General features: G+C 48.8%; 2 protein-coding genes across 3 annotated transcripts in view; one reads left to right on the top strand and one right to left on the bottom strand.

Moving 5' to 3' along the window:
• Syn1 (synapsin I) overlaps positions 1-7,537 on the top strand; it is a 51,568-nt gene extending 44,031 nt beyond the window's left edge. The window contains exons 6-13 of one of the 2 annotated variants that reach the window (XM_077107712.1): positions 2,018-2,080; positions 2,836-2,978; positions 3,071-3,145; positions 3,259-3,361; positions 4,546-4,692; positions 5,113-5,200; positions 5,298-5,889; positions 6,834-7,537. In XM_077107712.1, coding sequence (XP_076963827.1) covers positions 2,018-2,080; positions 2,836-2,978; positions 3,071-3,145; positions 3,259-3,361; positions 4,546-4,692; positions 5,113-5,200; positions 5,298-5,889; positions 6,834-6,969 — 1,347 coding nt within the window. In that variant the 3' untranslated portion in view covers positions 6,970-7,537. The remainder of the gene's footprint in view (positions 1-2,017; positions 2,081-2,835; positions 2,979-3,070; positions 3,146-3,258; positions 3,362-4,545; positions 4,693-5,112; positions 5,201-5,297; positions 5,890-6,833) is intronic. The other variant, XM_077107713.1, reaches the window with a different exon arrangement.
• Positions 7,538-7,909: 372 nt separating this feature from the next.
• Positions 7,910-19,327, bottom strand: Araf (A-Raf proto-oncogene, serine/threonine kinase). Its single transcript, XM_077107714.1, has 16 exons — positions 19,283-19,327; positions 17,410-17,564; positions 17,135-17,238; positions 16,121-16,223; positions 15,878-16,032; positions 15,668-15,766; positions 14,280-14,421; positions 14,151-14,178; positions 13,909-14,054; positions 13,604-13,806; positions 10,943-11,119; positions 10,797-10,843; positions 10,174-10,292; positions 9,817-9,948; positions 8,726-8,860; positions 7,910-8,499 (listed from the first exon to the last, which is right to left on the bottom strand). Exons 2-16 carry the CDS (start codon positions 17,503-17,505, stop codon positions 8,365-8,367), a joined length of 1,821 nt encoding a protein of 606 aa, XP_076963829.1. The 5' UTR covers positions 17,506-17,564; positions 19,283-19,327; the 3' UTR covers positions 7,910-8,364.
• Between the last annotated feature and the right edge of the window lie 2,441 nt (positions 19,328-21,768).

The following is a 21,768-nucleotide window of genomic DNA, read 5'->3' as shown; positions in this document are numbered from 1 at the left end:
CAGTTGTGTACCACTGCACCCAGCTAGGAGGATCAAACGAGTCCGGGAGTTCAAGACCAGCCTGAGCAACAGAGCAAGACTCTAAGTGGCACATGCCTGTAATCCCAGTGGCATGGGAGGCTGAGGCAGGAGGGTCACGATTTCAAAGCCAGCCTCAACAACTTAGCAAGGAAATTAGCAACTCAGTGAGACTCTGTTTCTAAAATAAAATAAAATATTTACAAAGGGCAGAGGATGTGTTTCCATGATAAAGCACCCTTGGGTTCAATGCCTGGTACAAAAAAAAAAAAAAAGAAAGAAAGATTCAAATCTAGGGATCCAAAGTCCCCTGCAGTGTGTACCTGGAAGGGCACATACTTACACATATCCACAGCATTGTTTTCAGGCTCAGGTCCAGGGGAAGCAAGGACGGTTTATGAAAAAGACCTAGAAACCTCGGCAAGCCGAGCTGGTTACGCATGTGCACACACAGCTCTCTGCTATGTTTCTGCTGCTGGGAGTTGCATGTGTTCCCCTCTGTGTGTTGTAAGTCCATCCCTAAGAGTCAGGTATGCCTAATTATTTTTTGCTGTTTGCTTCTGGGAGTTGTAGGTCACATATGCAATCACGAATGCATCGTCCACTGGTGTGTGCTATGCGTCTGCCTGAGTAGAATGTCACACATGCGTCTGATTGTTTCTCTGGCATGATGCCTGGAGGATTCCTCTCACCCCACCCCCCATCCGCAGTCTCAACACCATGCCTGAGTCCCCCTGCCCCCCCTCCAGTGACGCCAGTCATTTGAGAAATGAGGAAGGAGGGGTGCAGAGGGAGGGCAAAGCCTGAAGGTCAATTGGTCACCCTGAGTCTGCCAGCTTCCTGTGCCTGTCGGGAACTGGGAACCACCACCGCCCCAGCAGCCCCTCCGGGAATGCCATCTCTACCCTGTCAGCAAGAGGCAGGGGCCCTGCACAAGCGCCCATGTGCTGGGGTGCCTAAATGTGTGTGTGAATGCCCAGCAGTGTTGTCTGTAAACTTAGGAGAGTTGTGGATATCTCTGATTGTGCATATATCTGTGTTTCACATATGGCAAGGCATGCTGTGTGTGTGTGTGTCTTGATATACTTTTTGTGTGCCCCAGAGTGTGGCATGGGTCTATGTTATGGAGCTCTGGTTATGTGAAGACCTAGAAGTGTATGCTCCTCCTGTTTGTTGTGTAGATCCTTCTATTGGTTATGCATGTGACTAGGAGTGTTCCATGTGTGCCTGTAAGTGTTGCTACATGCTAACCACCACACCCCCAGTTCTGTTGCATGTGCCTGAAAAATTGTGTGAGCCTCTATATTGTATGAGTGACCCAAAGGATCTGTGCATCTCTCTGTCAGGTTTGGGCAAGGGCGCCAATGTGTATTTGAGTTCAGGAGTACTGGCTTCTGTCCATGTTTTGAGCCCCTGGATGGCAGAATGACCTTGTGGGGAATGACTGTGTGGGTCTCTGCAGCCCCGGAGTTAGGTGTGCTTTGGGCATACGTTGGTTGGTCTTCTCAACGTGCTTGAGCATCTCTGGGTTTGGCTGGGTAGATCAAGTCTGAGGGTTTGTGTCTCATAAGTTGTGTACGTGTGTGGATGAGGCTTACATACAATGCTTGGCTGAGAAGTCCGATTGCTACATGCTAACCACCACACCCCCATACACACATGCACACTCACCTCACTGTCATCCATCCACTATAAAAACAAACTTTCTCTTTTCTGGGAAAGTCCCCCACCCTCATCCCATGCCTTGCCCTGGGAAACCAGGGGCAGGAAGTGTGGGACTTAGTGGGTGGAGGGAGGGACAGGCAGGCAGGACTGGGTTTGAATCTGGGCTTGGAGATGCTGTGTGACTCCCAGCTGCTGCCCGACTGGGTCTAATCCACCTTTTCTGCAAAATGCTCATACTGTGGCTCATGCTGGATGGGGTTGCTGAACACCAACTCACTCTTGGTGGTTGGCACTCCTTCCCTGACCATGCCTCTTCTGCCTTTGTCCCCTCCAGCTTAGCAGCACAACGTACCCTGTGGTTGTGAAGATGGGGCATGCACACTCGGGAATGGGCAAGGTGAGTCTCCAGCTGGGGTGTGTGCTCGTGGTGTGCACGTATCTGCCGTGGGAATGCTCCTGGCACTGTGGTCTTGTAGGTATGTGTCTTTGTGAGCTCGGTGCACACCAGTAAGTTTGACAGTGTGTCCTGGGATGTCTTCATCTATTTAGATTTTTGCTTTCTCATATTCAACTATTTTGTCAGCCTATTTTTTTAATGTGTGTTCAGCCAATTTTGTACGTCCTGTTACCATGCTAGCATCTCCAGCACTGTATCTGTGTGGATATGCATGTCTCTGTGCTGAACATGCACCATGTCATTTTTTATGTTCCAGGGTCTTGGGGTCCAGTATGCTTGCCATCCAGCTGATTTTGTCTGTGTGTGTATAAGCAGACTTGTAATTTGTAAGTTTGAGTGTGTCCCGCTTCTATGTTTGTATATTGTGTATACAACCAGGTCTGTGTCTGGCTGCCCATTTGTGCATACTGTATGGACACAAAGGATTTTTTTACATCTTTATTGAGAATTCACATGCCTTAGAACTTACCCATTTAAAATGGTCAATTTAGTGGGTTTTTAAAGCATGCTTATAGATTTGTATATACCCAACTCTGTGTTTGTGCCCATGGACAAAACAGGAGATCCACAATTATGCATGCTTGAGTGCCTTAGAGTGCCCACCTAGTTTTTATGTACTGTGTGTCATGTGTACACACCATTCCAGGAGCACCCATTCCCCACTGCTGTCCTGATCCCCACTCCTATGCCCATAGGTCAAAGTGGACAATCAGCATGACTTTCAGGACATTGCAAGTGTTGTGGCGCTGACCAAGACATATGCCACTGCTGAGCCCTTCATTGATGCCAAATATGATGTGCGTGTCCAGAAGATTGGGCAGAACTACAAAGCTTACATGTGAGTGGAGAGATGGGCGCTCAGGAAGGGGTCCCCTGCTCTGTCCCATGCAGCCCAGAGACCCCCTGACTCTCTCTTCTCTTGTCTTCCAGGAGGACGTCAGTGTCAGGGAACTGGAAGACCAACACAGGCTCTGCGATGCTTGAGCAGATCGCCATGTCTGACAGGTGGGGCACCTGAACTCAGAGGAGGGGGGGTGGGGTGGGGGAGGGGAGGGAGGGCAGGAGTGTGGCCACCTGAGCAAAGCACTGACAGGCTGCCCTGCCCCTCTTCTTGGCAGGTACAAGCTGTGGGTGGACACATGCTCGGAGATCTTTGGGGGACTGGACATCTGCGCGGTGGAAGCACTGCATGGAAAGGACGGAAGGGATCACATCATTGAGGTGGGAGCACCCAGAGATCAGTGGGGCACAGAGTGAGGAACACATCCATAGCATCAACACACAGAACTGTGAAGCATTCTTCAGCTCTGAAAGTCCTCAGCAAATGACAATGTGTTTGGTAAACTGTAAAATATCTTGTGAACTGGGACATCCCTAGCAAAAGTCAAAACACTTAAACTCTAAGCTGGGGTCGGGGTTTGTAGGTCAGTGTTGGAGTGCTTGTGGAGCATGCACAAGGTCATGGGCCATCCCCAGCACCATAAAACCAACCAAAAAACCCCCAAACTAACCTGCTCTGTGAACTTGGACATCCTTGGTGAATGGTAAAACATATTAAACTAGAAAGTGCTCAGTGAATCAAGACATCTTGATGAATGGCAAAGCACTTAGTTACCTTGAAATTGTTCTGTGAAACTGGACCAATGGTGAAGCATGTTGTAAAAGACAAAGCACCTAGCAAACTATAAAGTGGGGACTGGCAAACATTTTCTATAAAGAACCAGACAGTATATATTTTGGACTTTGTTGGCCATACGGTCTATTGCAGTGACTCAACTCTGCAAAAGCAGCTAAAGACAATATGTAAACACCTTAAGTGTGATGGGGATACAATGTATGTATTTGTGTCCAAAATTTGTTTATGGACACTGAAATTTAAATTTCTTATTTTTTACATGTCATCAAATCTTTTCATTTTTTTCAACCATTAAAAGATATCAGGCCGGGTGCGGTGGCACACACCTATAATTCTAGCGGCTCGGGAGGCTGAGGCAGGAGGATCGCGAGCGTGTTCAAAACCAGCCTCAGCAACTTTGCGAGACCCTAATTAACTTGGGGAGATCCTGTCTCTAAAAAAGGGCTGGGGGGTGTGGCTCAGTGGTTAAGTGCCCCTGGCTTCAATCCCTGGTACCATCCTTGGCTCACAGCCCATACAAAAACAGGCAGCACACCAAGCCAGATTTGGCCCAAGGGCCCTGATTTGCAGACCCTGCTCTAATGTACCTAGGAAGCTGTCAGGTGCCTCATAACAGACAAGCCCTCCTCACAGGGAATAATCAAGGCCACTTAGAAACTGGAGCTCACTTCCTTGCAGTGCCTTGCTTTTGCCAAGCAAAAGTATTCTCACTGTCACCTCACATGCACTTTCTGCCTCACCACTCACTGGATCCCTTTTCATCCCCCAGGTGGTAGGATCCTCCATGCCTCTTATAGGTGACCACCAGGATGAAGATAAGCAGCTCATCGTGGAACTCGTGGTCAACAAGATGGCTCAGGCCCTGCCCCGGCAGCGGCAGAGGGATGCCTCCCCTGGCAGGGGCTCCCACAGCCAGGTAAGGCCCTTGGCATTGAGCTACTGGCAGGGAGGCCAGCCCTTGGTCAAGATACCCCATTGAGCCCATAATCAGTAGGCTAAGATGGCAGAGCATAATCAGTTTTGTTAAGATGGCAGAGGCTGGCAATTGTATAGGAATTAAAACTTTATAACCAGAGGTTCAACTAGCATCACCTTAATGCACATGTGGCTACAACTGCCAGTTGTTTAAAAAATGATAAATCACTGCTACCCTGACTTCTCTGAGTGCTTCTCTACCCCTGAGTATGGGGTGGGAGCCTCAAAACCCCATATCTCCTGATCTGGCCACAAATGGGGCAACACCCAGCAAAGAGGGAACCCATGTCACCCTGATTTGGCTGGTGCTCCATAGGTTGGTAACTATGTTGAACCTGTCTTCTCCATTCCTCTGCCATAGACTCCATCCCCAGGGGCCCTGCCCTTGGGCCGCCAGACCTCCCAGCAGCCTGCAGGGCCTCCAGCTCAGCAGCGACCTCCGCCCCAGGGTAAGTGAGGGCAGGCTTTCTCAGCCTCTCTGGTCTCAAGTAGACCCCAATTTTCACTGGCTCCCTCTCATATGTGCCTTCTCTCTCTGTCCCCCAGGTGGCCCTCCACAGCCTGGCCCAGGGCCCCAGCGCCAGGGACCCCCACTGCAACAGCGCCCTCCACCACAGGGCCAGCAGCACCTTTCAGGCCTTGGACCCCCAGCTGGCAGCCCTCTGCCTCAGCGCCTACCAAGTCCCACATCCGCACCCCAGCAGCCCGCGTCCCAGGCCGCACAGATGACCCAGGGTCAAGGCCGCCAATCCCGGCCAGTGGCAGGAGGCCCTGGGGCGCCTCCAGCAGCCCGCCCACCTGCCTCCCCATCTCCCCAGCGCCAGGCAGGCCCCCCACAGGCTACCCGCCAAACATCTGTCTCTGGTCCAGCTCCACCAAAGGCCTCAGGGGCCCCACCGGGTGGGCCACAGCGCCAAGGCCCTCCCCAGAAACCCCCAGGCCCTGCTGGTCCTACACGCCAGGCCAGCCAGGCAGGTCCCGGACCCCGCACTGGGCCACCCACCACGCAGCAGCCCAGGCCTAGCGGCCCAGGTCCCGCTGGACGTCCTGCCAAACCACAGCTGGCCCAGAAACCCAGCCAGGACGTGCCGCCACCTGCCACCGCCGCTGCCGGGGGACCCCCTCACCCCCAGCTCAAGTAAGGGGACTCCTACAGCAGCCTTCGCCTTGCTGCTCACAAAGCGGGCTCTGGCCCCATTAGGGCAGCCCTAGTTCCCATGCTCCTCAGACCGTGGACCTATTCAGTGGGAGCTGAAGCCAAACCCCTCCCCCGGGCTTTCACTCCTCCCCTCCATCCCAGATCCTTTTGTCTCCATTCCAGGGATTTGGTGCCAGAATCCCAGAGAAATTCTTTCAGTTCAGATTCCTCCCAACAGGCCCTGGGAAAGTCCCCATTCCAGGTCCTTGGCCCAACCCAGGCGCCTGGCAGACCCATTTTGAGCACTTCCCTGCTTAGCGAATCTCTTTCCAGCTCAACTCAGACTTCCCTGCCAAACTCCCTGCCTCTTCCCCCCAACCCATCCCTAAAACACCTCGTGGCTGACTCATAGTCCTTGTATCATTTCACTCAGCAGTAGAGCCTCATGCTTTCCCCTAAAGTATGGGCTCGTTTCTGGTCCACCACAAATCCTTTTGGCCTACCTCAGTATCCTCCCAAATCATCACACCATTCTCTTTGCTTCTGGTCCAATCCAAACCCCTCCCCCTAGCCTTAAAACCTCATCTCCCCTTTCATATCAAAGTAGCCTAGAATTCAAAGATATGATTCAGCCAATGATTCTTCTCACCAATCCCACACTTCCACACCTTACATCTAAGTCTTCCCAGCTGGCCCCACATCCCAACTCCCTGGCCCTGGGCTCCGCCCACCCCACAAGTCCTCCCAGCCTCAAGAATCCATCAGGGTTCAGGCCCGAGGTGGTGGGGGGGAAGGTCAGAGGAATAGCCCCAAGATCAGAGGTACAGCCCCAGGATCAGAGGGGCAGGGCTGGGGCCGGGCCTGGGGTAACGTTGTGTTTCTCTCCCCTCCTCCCCTTCCTCTTCCCCCCCTTCCTCCCACGCCTCCACCTTGTCTCTCTCTAGCAAATCCCAGTCTCTGACCAATGCCTTCAACCTTCCAGAGCCAGCCCCGCCCAGGCCCAGCCTTAGCCAGGACGAGGTGAAAGCTGAGACCATCCGCAGCCTGAGGAAGTCTTTCGCCAGCCTCTTCTCCGACTGACACCCCACCCTGAGAATCCCCAAATCCCTGGGCAAACCCTCTCTGGGCCCTGAATCCATTATTCACTTTTGGAATCTCCAAATTCCTTCAGAACTCCTCTCCTGGTTCTCCAACATCCCACTTACCATTCCTCAAGATGCCCAAGTCCCTTGTGACACCTGGTCCTAAATCCAGTTCTCACGTTTGGGATCCCCAAGTCCTATTAGAATCCTGCTCCTGGTCACCTCAAGATCTACTGTTTTAGAACCTCCAAATTCCTTAAGACCTCCACTCCCAGTAACCCAAAGGATATTTCCTTCCTGGAAGCTCCCAAATACCAGGCAACCTGTTTCTGGCCCTAACACCACTGAATGCCCTCCTTGAGTCCAGAAACTCCTGGAAAAACCTATTCCTGGTCCTAAATCTCTCCAGCACACCTTGTTCCTCATCAAAATTTTCCAATTCCGAGAAACCCCTACCTTTAAAACCCTCTCCATGGATCTCCCATCTCTCTGGAGACCCATATCTTCAAATGCCACCCACCACAGTTCCATAAAAATCTCCCTTCACCCTCTTCCCCTCAACACCATTGGACACACTGGGAGCTCCTCCCACTTCTAGGACCCCTCGGTTCCCCCAGGGACCCCACTCCCGAGTTTCCTGCCTCTGACAGCTGTCTTTAAATATGCAAACTCCACCCATCCACCCAGAAACCTTTGCACAGGGAAGGCCAATGGTCTCCCACTTCCCCACCTTTGCCGTGATGTCTGTGTCTGTGACTGACGTGGCCTCCTCTTGTGCCGTGCTTGGCATATGTGGTCCTCGTTCATCGTGCCGCCTGTGGTGATGCGTGCAGTGACGCTGTTTGTGTGGTCTGCACCTCCCCCCAACCTCCACTCCTTGCCTGGACTCCCTCCCCTCAGCGGCTCTGAACCCCAGAGAAGAGTCGGGAAGCAAAATAAACAAGCAAAGGCCCAGCAGAATTCTGTGCTTCTTGGTGAAGAAAGAGGGGAGTCCTTGACTGGCAGGGGAGACACAGAAGACCCCCAAATCCATATGGGGTGCTGGGGACCCCAAAATCCAGTGAAGGCACATTAGGCACAAATTCCAGAGAGGTTCTATGTGGAATCCCTGCCACAAATTCCAGCTAGTGGAGATGGCGGTGCACCCCAAATTTAGAAGTATTCCCCAAAGCCAAGAGTAAACCAAATTATGGAAGAGGCAGGGGTCTCAGTCTTTGGGGGGGTCCCCCAATTCCAGAGGAACTGAAGAGCTCAAGGGGATCACCACCATCTCCCAGGGTGAGAGATGGGGGATCCTGAGGCAGTATCAAGACAGAGATGGAACACTGACTGGTGGGCAGGATTCCATGGCGTGGCAGACTGAGGTGGGCTCCCCGGTGGCTGGGGGCAGGGCCTAAGGCACAAGGCGGGCTGCGCTGAGGAGGCAGGCAGGCAACTCATCAGCCTGGGTGCGGTGCAAGGAGGGTTCAGAGGCACTCCGCTCAATCTTGGGGAGTGACCGTTGCAGCAGCTCAATCGTGGCCAGGATCTGGGGGCAGGTGGGGATGAGGAGGAGTGTCTAGAGCTCCATGGGCACCCCAACACCCCAGGCCCCAGCCTAATGGGGAAACACACATACACATACACACACACACACACACACACAGTGTATCTGAGCCTTTGACACAATTCACATTCACATCTGCCTCCATCCCCACTCTCCTTCTGCCTTGGAGTTCCCCTATCAAGGTATCCAGCCCTCCTACCCAGCTCACCTGGGGGAAGAGGGGCCGCTCCTCCCGCTGGAACTTGAGGCAGTCAGACAGCAGGCGCCGCATGGCCTTGGGGCAGTTACTGGAGATTTTGCTGAGGTCCGGAGACAGATAGCCACGGCCTACCATGAAGATGATCTGAGGGAGGGGCAGGAATGGGGTAGTTTTAGGGTTTGAGCTGTTAGATGCAGAGAATTTGGGGTCTTGAGTGATGTGGAAAGCTCATTTTTGGGGAACAGGGGGGCTCCAAGTATTAAGGCCCAGAAAATTATGAGTCTCTGAAGACTTGGGAGGTTTCTCTGCCTACAAAATAGAAGAATTTAAGTTTGGGGTTGTTGAGGATTATAGGTATATAGGACTAAGTCCACAGTTGTCTAGGGGGCTTGGAATCTAGAAAGTACTGAGTCTTGGGGAAACAAGCAGTTCTGAATCTGGGGAAACTTGTATTTCCATGGAAATCTGGGACCTAAATGTCTGAGTCCACATTTTCTGCAGGACTCTGAGTGTTCCCCTTAAGCCTTCACCCAGACACTTGGCTGGTAAGGGGGCCTTAATGGGGTGCCCTTGGTTAGTCAGAGGATTCTGGGTTCCTGAGGGCCTGGGAGGTTCTAGGCCCTGAACCCAAAGAACTATGAGATCCTGGGGCCTACAAAATTATGGGTACCAGGGTCCCAGAGCCTGACAGATACTCAAAGTCTGGGTGATTTTGAGTACTTGTGAATATTCTGGAAGCATGGGGGATTCTATTTCTCAGAGAAATGGAATTCTGGGTTTTGGGAACCTGTAGTATTTTGAGTACCCAGAGAAGACTGTAGATGCCTAGGAAATCTCTGGAAGACTTCTGAGTATTTTGGGGTCTAGAGCATTCTGGGTACAAGATTCAGAGGACTCTGGGCTTCAAGGCTTTTGTCCCAGAAGTTGTGGATGTAGGGGAAGGAGGGAAGTTGGCATAGGATTCCTTATGGGATTAACTCTTGGAGTTCTCATTCCAGAAAATTCTAGGTTTCTGGGTGAGGTGTACCATTCTTTGTGCAGAGCAAGGGATATGGGGTGTGAAGGACAGAGGGAAACCATGGGTAATGTGTAGGGCTTACCTGGTCACGGCTGCCAATGTGACTGTAAGGCAGTGAGCCTGTCATGAGCTCATAGAGCACAACCCCGTAGGCATAGACGTCCGACTGGAAACTGTAGGGGTTTGGGTCCTGCATACGGATCACCTCAGCCGCCTTCCATAGGCCAGATGGGGCAGGGAAAGCATGAGGGACAGCAGATGTGGCCCACAGTTCCACATCTGGCTGGCCACACTGGCACAACTTGGAGCTACCCCCACAAGGTGAAACATAACACCCACAACTGTCACAGGCATCCCTGTCTCTGTTTGGGTCCGTATGTCCCAATCTAGGAACACGTGTCTCCCTATGCCCTTCCCCATCCAGCCTGACCCAACTCACCATCCAAAGCACGGAGCCTGAGGGCTGCTCCAAGGGTTGGGCCCCACTCCATCGTGTCTTCACTGTGGCCAGGCCAAAGTCGCCTATCTTCACTGTGAGCCCCTCATGCAGGAAGATGTCCACTGGGGTCAAGGGCCACTATAGATTTCTAATAGTCAAGCCTATCAATCACCCTGACTGGAAGGTTATCATTAACGTCTGGTATTAGTGATGTTTCTGACCCTGACCAGAAGCCCCCAATATCATAAAACTATGCATAATTAATGCCCTCCACACTTGGTCCCACTTCGACTCTTAACCAAAAAGCCCCTTGAATGGCACCTAAACCCATCATATCTATAACCCTGGTCAGAAATTCCCCTATAATGCTCACAACTGCTACATCTCACAACCTGACCACGGTCCCCAAGAATAGTACCAAAACCAGCCACACTTCTGACTCCTAACCAAGGGCACCCCATTAAGGCCCCCTTACCAGCCACAGTTCTGGTATCCAACAAGGAGCCAGGCAACGTGTACCCTTCCCCATTCATCCTCAGAAATCCCCACACAAAAGCCATCCCCTAAAGCCTTCCCCCTGTGTAATGTCCCACCCCAATCCCAGCCCACAGACAGGCAGATACTATTAGACTTGAGGTCTCGGTGGATGATGTTCTTGGCATGGAGGTAGCTGTGCGGTAGAGGTAGGCAGTGAGTTAGCTGAAGGCTACTTACCTCCTTCACCCTTCTCCCCACTGCCCCTCCTCAGTCCCCAAGGCAAAAGGCTCACTCCATGCCCTGGGCAGTCTGCCTGGCGACGTCAATTAGCTGGACCATGTCAAAGCGTGTGTCAGCCACATGCAGGTGGTGGTAGAGGCTGGAGCCCTCACACCACTGTGTGATGATGGCAAATCCTGGCCGGGTCATGAAGCCCATGAACAGCAAGATATTGACATGCCGTGTCTTCCTGCAGGTAGAAAGGGGAGTTTCAGGGGTTGGGAAGACAAACAACAACTGTCATACTCCGCCTGGCCCACTCCCCAGGCTTTTCGGGTGCTCAGGGCCAGACTGTTGCCAGAGTCCATGAATTTGTAAGATGTTTACTGGGCTATGGTCCTCTGCTGGGGCCCTATATCCTGAGTTGCTTCATGAGAGTCTCCCAACCAAAGCTAGAGGGAGGGATTAATGCCCCTACCCCTCTGCCTACCAGCAGCACCTCTGATCATTAACACCCTCCACACCTCAGACTGGGACTACTGTGATCATTTTACAAATGAAAAAGTGGAATACCAACCTTCCTCATTGACATGACATCATTATATTGACAATGCAGGGGTAAAATATGGGTATCATGTAATGCTTATAGCCTTCCCCTGTGTAATGTCCCACCCCAATCCCAGCCCACAGACAGGCAGATACTATTAGATTAATAGTATCTAATCACTGTGAAAGTGATTAATCACTGTGAGAGGCTTAGAGGTAGAGCTTGGAGTATAGATTCATGTCCTGAGTTCAAATCTAGGCTTCACCAGTTCCTCGCTGTGCAACCTTGGGGAAGACATTTAACCTCTCTGGTCCTCACATTCCTTAACTGTAAAACTGAGATCATTACAGTGGCTAACTTATAGGGACATGGGGATAGATGAGTGAGTAAACAACCTGTAAGGTGCTTTAGAACAGGGCTGACCACATAGTAAGCACTCTAAAAACATTACTGTCCTTGTTGTCATTGTTCCTGTATACCTGGGTCTATCTCACAGAAACTCTACCAGGCACAAATCATTTTACCCTAATTTATGAGAAAAGTTTCATTCCTTATCAAAGTACTAACTAAAAATGGCAAAACAAACACAAATAACTTTGATGATGCTCTGAAATTTTGATCATGACAGGGAGAAAAATAGAGCACAAAAAGATTCTTTTTGGTACTGGGGATTGAACCCAGGGGCACATAACCCCTGAGCCATGTCCCCAGCCCTTTTTTACATTTTATTTAGAAACAGGGTCTCACTGAGTTGCTCAGGGCCTCACTAAGTTGCTGACACTGGTTTTGAACTTGAGATCCTCCTGCCTCAGCCTGCTGAGCTGCTGGGATTACAGGTGTGCATCACTGTGCCCAGATGAGGATTCTTTTTTTTTAAAACAGTACTGCATTTAATTAAATTAATTAATTTATTTTTTTGTGTGGTCCTGGGGTAGAACCCAACTGAACTACATCCCCAGTCCAGCTGACAATTCTTAATAGTGGTAAGTCTATGGAAATTACCACATGCTCCAATCACTGCCATTTCACAGAGAGGAAATAAGAATAAAAGTTTTCTTACTGTGCCATCCATTGTCAGCATAAATATTAATACAGAACAAGTAATTATGAAAATATCAACTCTATAACATAATTGTGTCCATTTGACAGAGGGGAAGAGCCCATGCTGACATCCTGAGGAGCAGCAGAAACTATGTAGTCCTGGGGGCTGGAGGTGTAGCTCAATGACAGGGTGTATATCTGGCATTCCATCAACAGCACCACACACACACATACACACACACACACACACACACACACACACAAATGTATACCATTCTGCTTATACAGAGGCATATAGTACTATGCTATGTAATAACTGTAGCACAAAAAGAGAACACCTGAGTTTCTCAGCATAAATTAAATATGTTAATAGGCATTAATCATAGCAATTATAATCTTAATGATTAAATTATGGTTATGATTATAATTAACAATATTGTTCTTTGCATCAAGGCATTATGATAATTAATAGCAAGCCTGTGGCTGGGTGCACACGCCTGTAATCCCAGCGGATCAGGAGGCTGAGGCAGGAAGATGGCAAGTTCAAAACCAGGCTCAGTAACTTAGCAAGTCCCTGTCTCAAAAAATAAAAAGGGCTGGGGATGTGGCTCAGTGGTTAAGTGCCCCTGGGTTCAATCCAGGTACGAAAAAATACAAAATAAAAACAAAACCAAGCCTGCAACACAATAAATATAACATGAATGGTTCTGTACAACAGTGAGGAAGGAAAGCCATGAGCTTTCCTGGAGCTACTGTTACTTAACATTATGCTCTTCACCTCCATGCCCATGACCATGGCAATGAAAGCCTATCCCAGGCCCAGTTCAAGGTAGGCAAATGAGAAGACTCAAATTTGAAAGCAGAGCCATTAATTAATATCCATGCTGATATCAGCATCATCAGAGGTCATCTAAAGGTATATGTTTTTTTTTTTCTAATATGGAGGCCATCTAAACATGCCCATTTACCAAAGGGAAAAGGGACATCCTTCAGAGAGAAATGACTTCTGACTATGGTTCCAATATGACATAAATGTAGATGACATCCAAGAAGTACCCCAAGCATGGCTTTTTCCCAGAGACGAACCAAGGCCATACCTGCCATGCCCCCTACCACCACCCTATCCACACAAACATGCGACCTCACCTGAGCACCTGCATCTCGTTCTTGAAGGCCTGGGCCTGCTCAGCAGTGGGTTGGGCTACCTTGAGCACCTTCACGGCCACATCGCCATGCCACCTCCCGCGAAACACGGTTCCAAACGAGCCCGTCCCAATTCTCTTCAGCAGCTGCACCTCACTGGGTGGCACCTCCCAGTAATAGCCCGAGTCCCGGTACCCGAGGTTCTTCTGTGGGCCAGATGGGCATCATCTGAGGGGCCTGCCCACACCCTTCAGCCCATGTCACTCAGCCTGCAGTGCCCTCTTCCCAAGATTCCCCCTTGAGTGTACCACTTTCTTCTTTTCATCAGCCAAGGACTTCCGCTCCCGCTGCTCTGAAGGTGACTTGGAATGTGGGGACTTCCTCCCCGAGGACACACTGGCTGGGTTGGGGCTCCCCCGCGGGCCTCCATCACCACCACCTCTACTACCAGCAGCTGCAGTTGTGGAGAGGATGTGAGTGGAGGCAAGTGGGGTAGCAGGGCAGAGAAGGCACAGGGTGTAAGCATGGAGTGGGGTGGGTGGGCTCTCACCATTGGTGCCGAAACTCTGGCCAGTGAGCTGAAAGATGGGGGACAGAAATCAAGGTGAGCATGTGGAGGCCAATAGAAATGGCTCTCGCCCCTGCACCATGCTCCTCCAGTGCCCCCCTTGCTACCCACCTGCATGAGGCTGGAGTCCATGGGAGCTGTGGTGCTGACCATATGGACGTTGGGAGTAGATGTGGAGCGGATGCGCTGCAGGGGGGCGTTGGCTGAGGCAGGGAAGGGGAAGTGCTCCCGGTCATGGTGCTGAGTGCAGGGGCTGACAAGAAAAAGGCTGTGAAGTTGCTATGGAATGAAGCAGAAAACCCAGGGAGCCCACCCCTGCCACCCCAAACATGCCTTTGGCTCATTCAGAGCAAATGCCAACTGGTTATACTGGCATTTGTTTGTTCAAGAAACACCTATTGAGTGCCTGCCATGTACCAGATAACCATTCTAGGTATAAGTGATAAAACTGTGAACAGAACAAATAAATGCCCTTGTGGAGCCAATATTCCAGCAGAGGAAGAGAGGAATCAAGATAAAGAAATATATAATGAGTTCGCTGGTGATAGGAGCAAGAATGGGAAAAAGAGAACAAAATAAGAGGACAGAAAGTGTCCCGGGGGTGTCAGGGGAGGCTTCTCAAAGAAGGTGACACTGAAGGCCTAAAGGAGGGACAGTGAGGGACAAAGATGTGGGGAAAAAGGTAAGATATGAATTTCATAATTATATATTACAATGACATATAATATTCAAACATGTATTGTATAATATACCTTGTATTACAACGGTAATGTTGTAAAACATATCATCATGTAACATGTCATATACCATATGTGGATTATACAAATTATAATGTTATGAAAAGATTTTCTAATGTTTCTTTCACTATTCTGAAATTCAGAGGTGATTAATCCACATATATCCCAAATTAAACTTACCCTTTTATGTATTATAAAAAATATATGGTGTTTGATATATAGAAAAATATTCCATAATACAACACATAATAAAAATAAACCATATTAAGTATGAACATTATAAAATACATATCTATATATTATATACATCTATATATATATATATCATTTTAATACTTAATATAAAAAAAATAAAGGAAAGTAATTTATGGTAAGTAATATGTATTTCAAAATGGAAAGGTTTGCACAAGGTTATGCTAGAAGAATGAATGTAGTAGTTAGCTGCTTATATGTTCATAATTAATAATAATAAATGATTATTTATTCTATACCAGGTAATTCTCTAAACACTCTACACATTTTACCTCACTGAATCCTCACTAGAGCCTTGCGTGGTAAAAAGTATCATTCCCTTTTAACAGATGGGAAAACTGACACCTAGAGAGATTAGCTGAATTGCCCAAGATCCCATAGCTCCATACCTTTACTCTTGTAGATGCTCAATAAATATTTGTCAAGTAAATAAATGAATAAAAGAATGGTCTGTGGTCTGCAGGGACCCCCAGATTTTTTTCTCCCCCAGTGCTCCTAAGGTATTCCTACCTGGGACCCTGGGGGGTTAGCAGCTCATTCGGGGGGCAGTTTGAGGGAGCCTCATGCTGCCTGGAGCCTCCAGACAAATCTTGGACACTGTGGTAGATCCTTGAGGGCATTCAGGGTGTAAAACAAGAAAACACGGATAAGCTGTCTACAAGGGCCTTATGGCTGGTCTCTGCCCTCCCCATTCCCCCAACCACCCCAGGCCAGGCTCACGGTCGGCGGTTGGTACTCATGTCAACACAGACTGTGGGAACCTTGGAGGAACAATGCTGGTGGAACTTGTAGCCACAGGTTTGGCAGCGGAAGCCATGGAACAGAAACTTAAGGCAGAAGTCACAGAACGCCAGGCTGAAGAATGTCTTCCGTACCTGTTTCCACACAGCAGGGAAGGTTGAGGCCCGGTCAAGGGCCCTTCCCACCCCCATGGCCTGCTGCTTCTGTCCACGCTTCACTCACAAAATTGTGCATGGTCAGCGGCACATCCTCGAGGACCTCCACAATGAGTTCCTCACCATCCAGGGGAGCAATGGCTGTGTCCCAGGCAGTGACTGTCTTTCGCCTGCAGGGGACATGGAGAGCAATGAGTAGGAAGGTGGGTAGGGATCATGGGAGGCAGAGAAGCCCCCAAAGTCCCTCCAAGCTCCAGATCCATGGACTAATATCTGGCATGTTTAATTCTCATTAAATTAGTCACTATCCTTGTCCTCATTTTACAGATAGGGACATAGGATTAGAGGGAGAAAGTGACTTGCCAGGGGCCACCAGGAGATTGTGTGAAGGGTCTATTGTCTTAATTACAAGGTAAGAGGCAAATGAGACTATCTAAGAAGTGCCAAGCCAGCCTGGGAAAGGGGCTGATAAGGAGTTAAAAATATAAAATGCAATGTATGAACAGGATAAAAAATTAAGAAACCCCAGAACAGGGGAATTTATGGAAAGTCAATAAAGCCCAACTCAGCAGCAAATGGAGAAGCTGAGGAAGGAGAAAGCTCATGAGTTCATGAAATCGTGAAAAAGTAAAATAGATGAACTCTGCAAGGAGGTGACTGCAGGGTGAGGACTTGGGGCCAAGAAGATAATGAGTTGCAGACTTTCCAAGTCAATGAACTAATGAAGTAATGACACAAAAGATGGATAAGCTTATAGGTTAAGTGAACTAATGCAAAGCTTCACAACAAAGTGAAGAAGGAAAGGGATGACTCTGGGGAGAACAAGTAGGTGGCATGGGAGTCACTTTTTTTGTGGTACTGAGCATCACACTTTGGGTCTTGCACACGCTAGGCAAGTAACTCTGTCACTAAGGTACCATGCCAGCCCTTTTAAATTTTTATTATAAGATAGGGTCTTGCTAAGTTGCCCAGGTTGGCCTCAAACTTGTGATCCTTCTGCCTTGGCCTTCTGAGTCACTGAGGTTACATGTGTGTGCCACTATGCTCACCCACACTTACTTATTATTACTGTCACACTTACCCTTTGATGAGTCTGTAGACCACGCAGCAATCCTGATTGAGGCCTCGCACCTTGAGGGCCTTGTCTAGCGAGTCGTAGACACTCATGCCATCCCGGACAGTCACCTGTATGTGTGTATGCAGAGGTAGAGGCCCTCAGCGCCCAACAGAAACAGCCCCAGCTGATAATCCCATTCCTCTGCAATGGCCACTCCCAAGCCCTTGTCACCCTGCCAATCTTAAAACTTATAACTGGGTCCATCCACAATCCCTAAGAATTTCACCTCTGTGACTCACCACTGTGCGTTGCTTGTTGGGCAGGTACACTTTGACAGTGCCCACTGCCCGGGACGGCTCAGCCCCGTTGGCAGGGGGGCCCCGTGGCGGCTCCATGGAGCCTAAGACTTTGTCAAGACGGTCTGAGATGAGGCTGGGCAGGTGCCATGAGGCTCCTAGGAGAGAATAAACAGAGGAGAATTTCAGAGGTCAAACAATGATTCTACAAGCAAAGTGTCAGGGAATAAAATAAAATTCCATCTCCAGTCCAGTACGGTGGTTCATGCCTATAATCCCAGTGAACCAGGAGGCTGAGACAGGGAAACTGCAAGTTTAAGATCAGACTCAGCAATTTAGCAAGACCATGTCTCAAATTTAAAAATTAATAAAGGGCTAGGGATATGTCTCAGTGGCAGAGTGTCCTGGGTTTCAATCCCTAGCACTGCAAATAAATACATAAAAATTTCACCTCTAGCCTGGCATGGTGGTGTATGCCTGCAATTTCCATGACTCAGAAGGCTGAGGCAGGGGTATCTCAAGTTTGATGCTAGCCTCAACAACTTAGTGAGACCCCAAAATATAAAGCAAAAAAACTAGGGAGGCAATTCAGTGGTAAAGTGTCCCTAGGTTTAATTCCCAGTACCATAAAAAAAATTCCATCTCCAGATTCCCACTGTCCTCTGCAGCCTAATTTCCATACAACAGCCTAAGGATCCTGTTAACATCTGAAGTCTACTCAGTCCCTCTTCTGCTTAGACTCTCCTGCTGTTTGTCTCATTCTTGGGTGACAAGATCTCCAAACTCACTGCAGCAGAGAGGCAGCAGGGACACAATGAGAAGCAGCACACACTGTCCTGGAAGATACAGGAGTATACAAGACTTTGTGCCAGGGACTAATGGGGAAGTCAGCACGCACTGCACTGGGGGTGTCAGTTACATAATGGGCATGAACAGGCTGTCCTGGCCTTTTAATGGAGAAGGGGGTGACCACTGTGGTGAAGGAGCAGTCACAGGGGGAGGAAAGGAAATGGGAGGATTATCAGATATTGCCCTTAATTTGGGAAAATAAAGGTATCATGGGTGTCCCTAAGCCCTGGGGTATAAAGTTGATGGCAGGATCACAAACATTGTGATAGGTGCTTAATGGAGGTCACCAGACAGTATGTAATAGGAGTCACTAGGGACTGTAATGGGGAGAAGGGTGGATAATGGGAGTCACCACACATTGGGCCAAACGGGGTTGGTAATGGTGGCTCACCAGACATTTGGCATAGGGAAAAGAAAAGGAAGATAATGGTGTAGATTTGAGAAAATGGAGGTAAGGTGAGGGTGAGGAGTCTCCAAAATTCCCCCTGACAACAAATGAGGGGTCACAAACAGATTACTGGCGTAAATTCTGTGGTGGATCACGGGAGGAGTTTGGGAAGGTGAAAGAGGGGTAATGGAATACTCAGATATTTCCCTAGGAGTATAAACATTGATCCAGAATAAGGAAGCCAAGGAGCGAGGGGGCATCTCCACCAAGTCTCTGGAGTTAGTAAGAAAATTATCAGACACTCTAAGGAGTTCAAGACTGAATCTGGAAACCACACACTCACGATCCAGACCCCATTCTGGCCTGGTCCCGCCTCCCGAAGGTTTTCGGGCTCTGCGCAGGCGCGCGGGCACTCGCTGCAGGCGAAACCATCCCACAGCCTTGCCCGCCTATTCCTGTCTACCCACCCCGCCCCCGCTGTTGATGATGGTCTCGCCCTGGGTCAAACCACTCCTCCAGTTCCGGGCGGGGGGCGCCTGAGTACAGGCGCAGCCATCCTGGAGCTGAGCTTTTGGTCCGGGCTCCGTGCCTGTGCCTGGCGGCCGCTCCAGAAACGAAATCTACCGGGCCCGCCCTCACCTGTCACGCCGCTACTGCCGCCACCGCCTCCATCTTGGGCCTGTCTTCTTGTTTCCTCTCACATTCCGCCTCCACCTCCCCTCAAACTTTTGCCATTGGCTCAGAGGGACTCAGCCCTCCATTTTTATTGGATTACGGCCACGCCTGTCAAGGCAGGACCAGCGGAATGTTGGTCGTGTTCCGGATTAGGAGGGGCGGCCAGTAACGTCAGTGTCTGGGGCAAACTCGCACGCTCTGACTCGCGCAGGCGCAGTCGGGCGAGAACTGCGTGCGAAGGGTTTTCACCCTCGATTGTGCCCTGGAATAATGAAGGTTTCTCCTCCACACACACCCTGGTCATTTGAGGCTGCCCTTAGCGGTTGGGAGTCTAAGCGTTGAAATCCTTAAATGCAATTTGGGGAGCATCCTTTTAGGATTTTCCTGTGTCTCAGTTTTACTGTTTTTGAAATGGGTTGAAATCAGACCAAAATGATGTGCAATGTTTAGCAGCTCTAGGAAACTAGTCATAGCCTTTGATAACAGTGGTTCCTCTGGAGTGACTGGGGGCTGGGGGTCTGGCCCTTGGAGAGGTGACCAGAACAGTAGTTCTGGGATGCTTCCTTTAGTAAAGGGATTGATGAGGATTTTGAAAGATAGGTGAAGAGGGAAACGTGGATCTGGAATAGAGCACTGTAGCAGTCAATGTGTGGCCGTATTGTAGGATAAATTAAAAAAAATGAAAGTTAACTATTTCCTGGTATCAAAAAAGAAAGACCAGGCTGGGGTTGTGGCTCAGTGGTAGAGCACTTGCCTAGTATGTATGAGATACTGGGTTTGATCCTTAGCACCGCATGTAAATAAATAAAATAAAGGTCCATCAACAACTGAAAGAAAAATTTTAAAAAGACCCCTCCCCAGGCCATCTTTTCTTCGATCATTTACTTCAGAAAAAAATTATAAATTTTTCTCTGACGGTTTGAGACGTATGTAAATCATTTTAAAAGCTAAGTAGATGTCTTGCCAGTTTTACAGTTGCAGAGTGTTTTCCTTAAGGGCCTTGTAGCCATTTCTTTGAAAGGTTTAGAATGAAAATAACATCCCTATCTCCTTCTCTCTGGGAATTTTGTTCGGTATTCCTGCCTCCAAGTTGTTAACGGGCTTGTCATAGAGATATAAATCTTAGTCTTCCTTTGGATAAAGACAATTGTGTTTTCGTAAGAGCCTTGGAGGCATCCACTTGAAATGTAAACAATGAAAGTAACATCCCTATCTCCCTGCCTCTGAGGGAATTTCAGCCTCCATGCCTAACTCCAAGTTGTTATCCAAATGTCACAGAGATAAGAGTCTTAGTTTTCCTTTGGATAAAGGAAATTAATTAACAGGTTGCAATCCCAATTGAATTTGGGATGAACTCTGTGTCCCAAATGGTGCTGTCAAGTTTCTTACTTGAGGACAAGTTATTAGTTATTTTGAAAACATGTATATCTGCCTGTCTACATAAAAGCATGACATTTCTTTCTGTCTTTGAAATGTCTTAGCAAGCCTGGCACAGTGGCACATGCCTGTGATCCCAGTGACTCAGGAGGCCAACACAGGAGAATTGTGAGTTCAAAGCCAGCCTCAGCAATTTAGCGAGGTCCTAAGCAACTCAGTGAGAATCTGTCTCTAAGTATAATACAAAATAGGACTGGGGATGTAGCTCAGTGGTCAAGTGCCTCTGACTTCTATCCCCAGTAGTCCCCCACCCCACCCCCCAAAAAAAGAAATGTCTTATCAGATTTCTTGTGATACAAATCACAGCCTAGTTTAATGCTTATACATTAATGAAATTTTTCATTTTTTTTCTATCTTTGTGGAGAGTCTTTACTGGGTTGGCAGGAGATTTTCTTTTTAATTATTTCCCCAATGATTTGAATGGCCTTTTGTCTTTGAAGTGATAACATTGTCCTGTTTAAAGATTTAGCATCCCTTTTTGATTCCTTAAGAACATTGGAGCCATCTCTTTGAAATGCAAATAATATAAACAATATCCCTATCTCCTTGTCTCCTTAGGAGTTTCATCCATGTGCCTGGCTCCAGATGAGAAAGAAGAGAGAAAGGTCAATCGGTAAGCAGGCCTCAACTTGCTTCACTGAGTACTTTTTCTATTAAAAGAAATAGAAACCAGGTGCGGTGGCACACATCTGTAATCCCAGTGGCTCAGGAGACTTAGGCAGGAGGATTTTGAGTTCCAAGCCAGCCTCACAACTTAGTGAGGCCCTAAATAACTCAGTGAGACTCTGTCTCTAAATAAACTATAAAAGGGCTGGGGATGTGGCTCAGTGGGTAAGTTCCCCTGGTTTCAATCCCAAGCCAAAAAAAAAAAGAAACAAATAGAAGTTTAGAAGTTCTACTTACCAGGCCTTCGTATAATTTCCATTTCCCACCTCCCCCCTTTTGTTCAGATCTTCACCATTTAATGTCTAAAATTAAAAAGAATGACAATACCATGGATTGAAGAGAATGTG

Source organism: Callospermophilus lateralis, chromosome X, assembly GCF_048772815.1.
Source record: "Callospermophilus lateralis isolate mCalLat2 chromosome X, mCalLat2.hap1, whole genome shotgun sequence".
Lineage (NCBI taxonomy): Eukaryota > Metazoa > Chordata > Mammalia > Rodentia > Sciuridae > Callospermophilus > Callospermophilus lateralis.
Note: the sequence above shows the minus strand (reverse complement) of the source record. Positions and strands in the feature narration are given on the sequence as shown.